The sequence below is a fragment of the Myxocyprinus asiaticus genome, chromosome 45 (genome assembly GCF_019703515.2).
Source record: "Myxocyprinus asiaticus isolate MX2 ecotype Aquarium Trade chromosome 45, UBuf_Myxa_2, whole genome shotgun sequence".
In the NCBI taxonomy this organism is placed as follows: domain Eukaryota; kingdom Metazoa; phylum Chordata; class Actinopteri; order Cypriniformes; family Catostomidae; genus Myxocyprinus; species Myxocyprinus asiaticus.
The window spans coordinates 27,067,574-27,078,772 of NC_059388.1; the positions used below are offsets into that span (position 1 = coordinate 27,067,574).

At 36.2% G+C, this 11,199-nt stretch overlaps 2 protein-coding genes across 3 annotated transcripts; both read right to left on the reverse strand.

The window, feature by feature from the left end:
• Positions 1 to 443: 443 nt before the first annotated feature.
• Positions 444 to 4,301, reverse strand: LOC127435077 (ubl carboxyl-terminal hydrolase 18-like). Of its 2 annotated transcripts, none has more exons than XM_051688241.1 (11): positions 4,153 to 4,301; positions 3,945 to 4,081; positions 3,637 to 3,730; positions 3,259 to 3,395; positions 3,092 to 3,171; positions 2,781 to 2,915; positions 1,821 to 1,916; positions 1,373 to 1,525; positions 1,108 to 1,260; positions 953 to 987; positions 444 to 788 (listed from the first exon to the last, which is right to left on the reverse strand). In XM_051688241.1, the coding sequence occupies exons 2-11, from the start codon at positions 4,069 to 4,071 to the stop codon at positions 725 to 727; spliced, it is 1,074 nt and encodes a 357-aa protein (XP_051544201.1). In that variant the 5' UTR covers positions 4,072 to 4,081; positions 4,153 to 4,301; the 3' UTR covers positions 444 to 724. The 2 variants fall into 2 exon arrangements, with proteins under 2 accessions (XP_051544201.1, XP_051544200.1); XM_051688240.1 differs by having other exon boundaries at positions 3,637 to 3,733.
• A 357-nt stretch (positions 4,302 to 4,658) lies between these two features.
• On the reverse strand, positions 4,659 to 7,868 carry LOC127435078 (peroxisome assembly protein 26-like). The gene is made up of 5 exons (XM_051688242.1): positions 7,539 to 7,868; positions 6,425 to 6,571; positions 5,985 to 6,307; positions 5,677 to 5,823; positions 4,659 to 5,535 (listed from the first exon to the last, which is right to left on the reverse strand). Exons 1-5 carry the CDS (start codon positions 7,739 to 7,741, stop codon positions 5,432 to 5,434), a joined length of 924 nt encoding a protein of 307 aa, XP_051544202.1. The 5' UTR covers positions 7,742 to 7,868; the 3' UTR covers positions 4,659 to 5,431.
• Between the last annotated feature and the right edge of the window lie 3,331 nt (positions 7,869 to 11,199).

Consider the following 11,199-nt stretch of genomic DNA (forward strand, 5'->3'; position numbering starts at 1 on the left):
TTCAATGCATCTGAATATATATGGACATAGCTATAATAATTATCCTGCATGTACTTATATGTTATTTGGACATTTGGTTTATACCACTGATCCTTGTTTTCCTTATCTAACAGTGTCATTTCTACAGTAGGTTGTGGTAACAACCATTGAGGAATTGTTGACCATGGTACTGTTGGACTAATGGAAGTCTTATTTATTTCCATTTCTTCTGTCATCTTAGGTATTTTCCATCCAAAACTTTGAATTTCCAGCTTTTCTTTTCCACCAACATGGTTTTATAATGACTCTTGCTGTGTGTCAAAATAAGAGTCAAATGGTGTGATGGCTTTTCAAAATAAAAGTCCAATATGCAGCTTGTGATTTTTACGTGTTTCCACGCAATTAGCATTTTTTTAGCACAGTATATTTTAATTCCATTGTTTTTAGATGCATGCGTCTGTGGGTTTCAGTCCAAAACATATTGTTCTTTTTATTGAGCAATATCTAAAACCCCCCACAAAACATTCAATGCCAAAAGACTAATGCAATCCAACACACTGTCCTATATGAACCCAAATTAACATGAATATTTATAAAATACTGATTTACATTCTTAAACTTTCTTTTCATTTTAAGACAGATAATATATATTAAATATAAAGACTTAGGTCCTATTACAGCAATATTCTGTGCATTCAACCATAATGCTCTGTGATTAGGAAGCCCTAGAGGGCTGCAGTGTTCCTCATAGTTCTCCAGGTGCATTCCTGCTCATCTTCCGGTACAGAAGCATGTAGGCTGTCTCACTCCTAAAACAATGTACAAAATCATAATTAAAAAAAGAGGTCTTGGAAAAACAGACAGAAAATAAAGTAAATATTTTAAGTGTTAGTGTTTTGTACTCCTTTGGAATGTCTCCAGTGAGATGAAAAAAGTATAAGCGAATAAATATGAAAATGTATTACAAATTTACCCTTCATATGTGTTTTGCACATTCGCCCAGGAAACCTGAGACAGATAAATAAAATAATTAAAACAGTCAGTGTTGATATTAATGTATTTCAGTGCCATTAAGTTTAGGATAAAATCAGTACCGATCAGTAAATCAAGTTTATCATTGTCTCTTACTGGATGAACAGTGCTGTCATCAGCATAGTACCATGTCAGGTCCTGAGTGGGACGGATGTAAGCAGTATAGTGGCCAGACATGGCAAATCCTATATGCACTATAACTGCATAGAGTCTATAATTCTCATCAGCCTGGGGAGAACCAGATACCACCTATAACAAGGTAATAAAGTGCATACATACATACATAAATCAAGTGGTCTTAAATAACCTAACATTATGACTGCAGTACCAAAGCTCACTCTGTATTCAACAAAAAATTTACATTTTCTGATTGTCCTTCAGCAGCAAAAATGCCCATATTAAGTGTTTCATGGAAGGTGACTCTGCTGTAGAGTTTCCTGGTTAATCCACCGACATTTCTGAATCTTTTTAGGTGGACACACAGAATCTGAGGCAGTGAGACAAGCCTCAACTCCTGCATTAAAGGACAGATAAAATCAAAACATGCTTTTATAAAACCCCATGTAAAATTCCAGACTACTTAGTTTGCATTCAGTGCTGAAATCTAGTTAAATTCTTACTTGATATTGCCATATTGCCAATATTAACAACACCTGAATGTTACTAAACTGTATTATAACAAGCACCCAGACACTGTGCAATCAGCTTTTAGTTTGAAATTTCTCTATAATTTATAATTTATAATTCATTTATAAAATACTGTATTATCTTGTTAGATAATGGTAAAAAATGACTAGTAAAGGACTTACATGTGTGGACGGTTGCTTCTGCCCACACCTGTCACAGTAACACTTATCACCGTCCAGCAGGTTTTGCCGTTGGAAAAAAGACTGGATGCAGCTCTCCTGAAGTAATTAGATAATTTCATCTGCTTAAGACCATGTGTAAATTACATGCAAAATTACTTCATAAAAACCTCATACAAACAGTATCAATGATGAAAAGTAAAATGATTGATTCTGCCATCCACTGGAACATGAATAATTAAAGGAATAGTTCACCCAAATATGAAAATTCTCTCATCATTTACTCATCCTCATGCCATCCCAGATGTGTATGACTTTCTTTCTTCTGCGGGAACACAAATTAAGATTTTTAGAAGAACATCTAAGCTCTTTAGGTCCTCACAATGCAAGTCAACAGGGTCCAAAACTTTAAAGCTCATAAAAGCCAGCATAAAAGTAATCCATATGACTCCTGTGGTTAAATCCATGTCTTCAAGAGCGATATGATAGGAGTGGGTGAGAATTATTTAAATATTTTAATCATTTTTTACTATAAATTCTCCTCCCTGCCCAGTAGGTGGCGATACGTATGAAGAATGCAAATTGGCAAAAACAAAAGAAGAAGAACTCTTAAGAGAGAAGAGCACTTAGGAGGGCTGTTTGAAAGTGGAGATTTATAGTACAAATTGACTTAATATTGATCTGTTTCTCACCCACACCTATCATATCGCTTCTGAAGACATGCATTTAATAACTGGAGTTACTTTTATGCTGCCTTTATATGCTTTTTGAGCTTCAAAGTTTTGGACCCTGTTGACTTGCGTTGTATGGACCTACAGAGATGAGATATTTTTGCTAAATTTTCATTTGTGTTCAGCAGAAGAAAGAGCATCTGGGCTGGCATGAGATTGAGTAAATAATGAGAGAATTTTCATTTTTGGGTAAATTATCACTTTAATTTTTGAAAATGTAGGAAATATTTACCAGAGTGTTTACACCCTCAAATATTGCTAAGGGAAGGCTGAAAGAAGAGCTGGGCACTCGTTGAACATATGTGCACTCTGAACACATCACCTGGGTCTCCATTCTTATGTCATAGAGATTGCGGATTTCCTGAGCCTAAGAGAGTAAAATAAAGACTTTAAACATATATATTTGAATATTCTCAAAGCATTTATACAGAGACAACACAGTTCACCCTAAACAAAATTCATGCAGTGAATATGCAGAAAACCCCTCATTATTTGAGTTAATTAATTACCAGACCAGACATTAGAGTCAGTATTAGAACCCACCAAGTCTTGATCAGGCATCTGATTTTGGCTGAGATTGAGTATAATGTGGAAGATTTCATCTGCATCCTGTTGAGTGAACCCTTCAGCACAAATACAGAATGTGCCCAGAAATTACAAAATTGTGTGCATGTAAATGTGTGATAATATGAATTTAGCCAGATGCATACGGCGTATGGTGTGACTGTAGAGGCAGTCCAGGAAGTATCTGTGTGGTTCAGGATTTGAAGTGTTTCTCATGGCACACAGGGTATTCTTCAACTGCAGGGGGATGTTATTTCGCCCAGTCTTATCTGATGGATGCAATCTTTATAAAAAAAAAAAAAAAAATAATAATAATAATAATAATAATAATATATATATATATATATATATATATATATATATATATATATATATATATATATAAAATTTAGGTACAGTATAGTAACTGTTATGGGTCCAGAACACCATGGATACTTTGCAAGTGTGTAGCTCTTATAAGGACCAAAAATTATCTGCTGTGTTATTCTAAATCCAATAGAGAAAGATAAATAATGCAGGTTTACTTTTTTAGTATGTCCAGAAGTTCAGTTGTGGCAGAAAAGGACTGAAGCAACGCATTAACACAACAGGACAGACTGTAGTTGAGAAGGCCTCTAACTTCTGGAAAAGATACAGATCATTTGACTAGTTGCAGCATTAGATTATACATACAGTACCTGTATAACTGCACTCTCGAATGCAAACTTTATTTTTTAATAATTATTGACAACACATTATAAAAATGGTTGTGAATGTTTATTTGTTAACAATAGGTTATATAGTAAAATGTTATAATTTAGGTGTAATTTTCTTATAAAGTACTGTAACCTACCAGAAGCCCTGTAATGGTCCAATGATAAGGAGCGCGAATAACGAATGGGTCTCCTGGCCATTTTAGTCCAGGATGCCCCAATCCACAAACATGTATGAGGTTCAAAAGCTTCTCTGTTGTGCTGCATCTACGGAAAGCTGTTTGTTGGCGTGAATGAGACAGGTTCACAACTGCAGCAAAAATATGAACATTAAAACGTTGCACTAACCTGAAGCGATATGTATCCTCTTCAAGAGACACATCCAGTTTTATGCGTTGCATAGCAATCTTCGGACTCTCATAATGACGTAAACAGAGACTGATGTTTTTACTTTCACTTTCGATTCATGCGTCAGTTTCGGTCACTGAAACGAAACTTAACTCAGTTGCACGTGGCATATGCTTAGTTTACGTTTATGGAAACACCAGGTTGACGGAATTTATTTTTAATTGTATATATGTATATATATATATATATATATATATATATATATATATATATATATATATATATATATATATATATATATATATATATATATATTTTTTTTTTAATTTTTTTAAATGCTAACATACCATTAACATACATATTAAAGGAATATTCCGGGTTACCACAATTTTTATTATTATTATTATTTTTTATTTTTTTTTACTTGTCACTAAAAAACTTATAACGCCAATTTAATGGCAGGGTTTAAAGGTCATAATTTTATATATGATAGATATATATATATATATATATATATATATAAAAAAGCACTTTCATTAATTACTGTTGTAACTTGTGTATTAATTGAGCTGAAAAATTGGTTTGAATCGTTTTTACAGTCGTTTTAGGGTTAACGGCGTTATGTCGTCATAGCAACAAAGTTGTAAAATTGGATAGAACTTCAAATAAAAAAGGTTAGTAAGTGATTTTTTCACACAAAAATCATGTTAACACGTATATTATTTACTTATTGTGGCTCTACTTTTGAAACAGTGAGTATTTTAACGTTTACTGACTGGCCCCATTCACTTACCCTGTAAGTGCCTTTACTGACTGGCCCCATTCACTTCCATTGTAAGTGCCTAACTGTTCCTACTATTTTTGCTTTTTTTTTTTTTTTTTTAAGGAGGGACAAGTCGAAGTCATCAACATTTTGCCACAAATGTTGCTTAAGCTTAACTTGTATTGAACACAGAATATTTCTTTAAATAGTTAGACATGTAAGGATGAACATGAACTGCTGCATTGTTAAGCATCAAACAATGCTGGTTAGTGACATTCATTAAGGTTATTATGAACTGTATATGACTACACATCGTCAGGCAATTACATGCTGCAGTGGCAAAGTTCACACAAACTCATACAAGCAATAACAATTATAATATTTCAACATATTTTATACAAATAAAATTACATTAAATTTGCATGTAATATTATCTCGATAATTTTTAGACATCATTTCACTGTTAGTTTCAGGACAGGAACCCAATTCCTCAGTTTTCTCCTATTTGATCCTATCCTAATTCTGGGCGTTGGCTCTGTAATAAGGTCCAAACATCATGTTCCAAGTCTGCTGAAGAAGTCCATGTAGGCGGAACAGCCATGGGAATGCTGAAGGTAGAGCTGAGAAAGGAGAGAGATTTCAGAAAAAAAAAAAAAACTGTGAACTAGATCTATGCTATTCTTTATTTATCTTTTTATTACAATCATTATCAGAGCTTTTACTTTGGACACTCGCCAAACTGGGGCCAGTAGTTGTCTTACCTGGATCCACACGGACAAGAAGCAGGTAGAGTAGCATTAACGCCAGAAAAACTCTTCGCAGACAGAAAGACCTAATTCTCATACTGGCTACTGAGAGCCCTCTGTGTAACAACCTCATTATAGAATTCAACCACTGCGTCAACTTATCTGTCAATCACACAGACACACACAAATCAATTGTTCCATCCATAATTTGCTAGTGTAAATATCATTTCCTTGTCAACCATAAAGTTTGAATCAAATTACATTGTGAAGACTTGACTTTTGAGGAAAACAGAGTAATTTGACTCAGGATATAAATGAGTCACCTTGTTGTGAAACACTAGTTGTTGTAGCTGCAACTACAAATTCAGGATTTGGATTGGACAATGATGCATTTTCTTCATTTTGAATGTCCACTAAACACTGGGCAGCTTGTCTCTGTTCCTCAGTGAAGGCGACTCGACCCACATCACAGTCCAGAAACTCCAGAGCTTCAGATGTTTGGCCCATCGGTACCAGTATGTGCCGGAGATACAGTTCAGCCACAGTGCTGAACCCTGATTGGCTCATGTTACCAGAGCAGTGCAGCCAATCACAGACTGCATCCTTCATCACTGCTCGCTCATCTACTTTCACATAGAGCAGAATGCTAGAAAAAAAAAGTGAATCTGCCATTAGTAACTGATATAATGCTCTTAACCAACATTCAAATTGTTATTTAACGTTATTTGTGATACTATATGGCAGTCTGAAAGATTTATTTTACCACATCTGGATAATTTTGGCAGGGATTTTCTCTATTTCTCCAAATTGCTGCAAAACCCATGTCAGCACTCCACGCCACTGATTGAGTTCAGCCAATGCTTGAATCCCCACTATAGTCAAAGCTGCTTTCAGTTCTCCATGCTTGAGGCTGTAATGATAAACATCTATGATGTGTTTTGTTTGAAATGGTAACAGTAATACAGTTAAATCTTGTGGTAGTTGAGATCCTGCTACTGATTTGAAACCCAAAAGGCTAGGAGAATTACAATAAAAGTACAGAAATATTACTATTATTAACCCTTGTGCATCAATAAAAAAGTTACTCAGAGGTCCTTAAGAGGACAAAAATGCCAGCGTCAATAAACTGCCATAAAAAGATTATATATTAATATTATCTTCCATTTTCACTGACTTTGAGATTTTTTTAACCATCATCAGTCCTGATAATAACTACCAAATATTCATTCATTTTCAGGATTTTAACCCTTTAAATGCCAATTTGTTAATATAATGCCACTTTTTTTTTTTACACACACACAAATTTCTCAATACACACATACAAAACACACTCTGACATCAATATCAACACACCCACACAATTTTAGCTGCACCATTGATTCAGTTTGCCTGCAGTGCTCTGTAATACAGCAAACAGAAAATAGGAAAAAAGCATGTATTTGCTCCATAGGCTAAACATGAGAAATCTGGTGGAAAATATTAAACATTTAAATTTTGAAGCCAGGGCTCCAGAATGAAAGCATAATATCAAAGAATTCATGATATTATGCTTTAACGGCACTGGGATCAAATATTGCCGTTTTAGTGGGTTTCAGTGGGGAACTTTTTGTCCTGATGGTCCTGAGTGTAACTATTTTGTGTACACAGTGTATTATGATGTATTATAGGAAATGAGGTTGGAATATCAAAACTCCCCCAAAAATGCACACCTTTGGCAACATTTATACCGTTGGCATCAACACAGCCAAAATGATCGAATAAACAAAAATGAAAAAGACAAAAATGTCCAGAAGGTCGCACAAGGATTAAACATTAATAAGTGCGTTGAATGTATTGTATGAATACTGTACTGTCAGTCTGGTATTAATTTAACCCACCAACCGTCCTCCTGCTCTCCAGAACTCAAACTCTCCAGTCCTGCCTCACACGTGTCCAGAGCAGCCTGAAAGTCTTTCTTTACCATTAAATATTCAATGGCAGCGTCAATATGAGTTGCTAACGTGCATGTAGGTGGGCTGATCAGACGAACCGAGCCAGAACCGCGACCCGCCGCCAGAGAAACGGACGAACTGCTCCTCATCGTGGGCTGCTATTGATCACTAGATGCATTACAAACTTAATATCGAAATATGATTCGGAATAATACAAAGCAAAATTTCAGCTTACTGAACGGATTTACACACTACAGGTGCATCATATTTATTATGTAAGCGTCACTTCCGCAAAACCCGTCAGGTTAAAAGTCCTTTAAGGTTGATACCCGGTACTCCCAGGGCATATTTCCATTTATATGTCAGGAATCAATCTTTGAAATAAATTCATGTAATCAATTATACTTATTAATGTGCAAATCTCTCCAATAGGATCTTCAACGGACAACGTTATCACATTGTCTTGTGGGCAATTTTACAGAACACAAACACTTACAAATATAATTCCAATGAAATATTTAAGAGCAGAACATAAAAAAATCATTACAGAAATTACACCAAAGGAAATTACCTTTTTTTTTCTCACTGTTTTAATTTTCTCTCATGTTTTCCATGACCGTGTTGATCCTGAATTTATCTCGTCAATGTATTACAAAGTGCATGATTCTTCCTTTTCGAAAACAAGTAATTAAAGTGATAATTCACCCAAAAAAAAATTCTCTCATTTACTCACCCTCATGCCATCCCAGATGTGTATGACTTTCTTTCTTCCACTTAACACAAACGAAGATTTTTAGAAGAGTATTTTAGCTCTGTAGGTCCATACAATGCAAGTGAATGGTGACCAGAACTTTGAAGGTCCAAAAAGCAAATAAAGGCAGCATTAAAGAAATCTATATTACTTCTGGGTGAGAAACAGATACATTTTTAGGTCTTTTTTACTATAAATTTTCCTCCCTGCCCAGTAGGTGGCGATATGCACAAAGAATGTGAATCGCCAAAAAAAACAAAGAAGAATCTGAAACTGAAACTGGAGATTTACAGTAAAAGGACTTAAATATTGTTCTTACCCACACTTATCATATCTCTTGTGTCCAGCAGAGGTCAGTCATACACATCTGGGATGGCATGAGGGTGAGTAAACGATGAAAGAATTTTAATTTTGGGGGGAACTACTCCTTTAATGGAAATAAACGGATTCCATTAGACTTTTAATAATAATAATAATAATAATAAGTTTATTTTATATAGCGCCTTTCTTCAAAATCAAGGTCACTTTATAGGATGAGAGTAAACACAAAGTATATATATATTAAAAAAAATTAAATCAATTTAAGAGTCAGAGAAGCATAGGTCAAAGAGATATGTTTTAAGATTGATTTTGAAGTCATGTATGGAGGTGAGATCACGGAGGGACTGAGGAATAGAGTTCCAAAGCGAAGGGGCAAGTGTGCGAAAAATCCTACCACCACCTAGTGAGGTCAGCTTGCAACGTGGAATGAATAGTAGGCCCAAGTCAGATGACCTGAGTGAGCGGGATGGGGTGTAGCGGCGGACGAGATCAGTGACGAGGGGACAAGACCATGTAAAGCTTTGAATATTGAAAGGAGAATTTTGTATTGGATATGATATGAGACATGCAGCCAGTGTAGCCTATAAAGTATGGGAGTGATGTGAGAGGATTTCTTTGAGTATGTGAGAACCCTAGCTGCTGAATTTTGATTGTATTGCAGTTTGTTTATTGTTTTAGTCGGAAGGCCGGAAAAGAGGGCATTACAATAGTTAAGTCGAGAATTAATAAAGGCGTGAACAGGATGCATCTTTGGTACTAAGAATGGGGTGGAGTCACGCAATGTTATGGAGATGATAGAAAGCAGTTTTTGTGAGAGAGATGTGAGTGTGGAAAGAGAGTGTGGGGTCAATGATAATGCCAATGTTACGAACAATAGCGGAGGGTATGACCTGGACACCATTTATATCGACCAACTGATCAGGGAGATGAGATAAAACACTTGGGAGACCCAACTATCAGTACATCAGTTTTATCAGTGTTGAGTTTTAGAAAGTTACTGGTCAACCATGAGTTGATGTCCTAATACATTCAGATAGGGAACTTGTGGGGAAGGGGGCAGTGTGCTTAGAGCTGATATAAAGTTTAGTGTCATCAGCATAGCAGTGAAAGTTGATGGCCAATGACGTGACCTAGGGGAAGCATATAGGTGATGAAGAGCAAAGGACCAAGTACAGAACCCTGTGGGACACCTTGAGAAACAGGAACAGAATTAGATTTAAACTGACATATAGAAATGTAGTGTTGGCAGCTGAAGAGGTAAGAAAAGAATCAGGAAAGAGCAGTGCCTAAGATGCCAATTGCAAAGAGCCTAGTGATGATTATGCTATGAGAGATAGTGCCAAAAGCAGAGCTGATGTCTAAAAGCACCAGGAAAGTGATGGCTCCAGAGTCCGCTGCCATCAGTACATCATTAACAACTCTGAGTGCAGTCTCAGTGCTGTGTAGAGGACGAAAACCAGATTGAAAATATTCAAAGAGATTGTGCGTGGCCAAAGAGGAGAAGCTGAGAAGCAACCATTTTCTCCATAACTTTAGACAAAATAATACACCAATCAGCCACAACATTAAAACCACCTGCCTAATATTGTGTAGGTCCTCCTCGTGCCGCCAAAACAGCGCCAGCCCGAATCTCAGAATAGCATTCTGAGATGCTATTCTTCTCACAGAACTGCCACTGACTGGATGTTTTTTTTCTGGCACCATTCTGAGTAAATTATAGAGACTGCTGTGCGTGAAAATCCCAGGAGATCAGCAGTTACAGAAATACTCAAACCAGTCCGTCTGGCACCAACAATCATGCCACGGTCCAAATCACTTAGATCACAATTATTTCCCCATTCTGATGGTTGATGTGAACATTAACAGGAGCTCCTGACCCGTATCTGCATGATTTTATGCACGGCACTGCTGCCACATGATTGGCTGATTAGATAATCGCATGGATGATTGTTGGTGCCAGACAGGCTGGTTTGAGTATTTCTGTATCTGCTGATCTCCTGGGATTTTCACACACAACAGACTCTAGAATTTTCCCCCGAATGGTGCCAAAACCAAAAAACATCCAGTGAGCAGCAGTTCTGTGGACAGAAATGCCTCGTTGATGAGAGAGGTCAACAGAGAATGGCCAGACTGGTTCGAGCTGACAAAGTCTACAGTAATTCAGATAACCGCTCTGTACAATTGTGGTGAGAAGAATAGCATCTCAGAATGCTATTCTGAGATGCGGGTTGGCACTGTTTTGGCGGCACGAGGGGGACCTACACAATAATAGGCAGGTGGTTTTAATGTTGTGGCTGATCGGTGTGTGTACATGTATTACACTTTTAAGTAAATAATAATTAATCAGTGTCCAGCAACATTCAGAATAGCAGCAGCAGTGCTTGCATTAAATATAGATTGCTATGAGATGACACATTAAATCTTTAACCCTTCACTTCTAAAGTGAGCATACATTATAAATAAATCTCAAATGTAAGTTGTCATGATTTCCCAAATATAAAATCATGACACTCGCTCATCAACTCATAAATAATA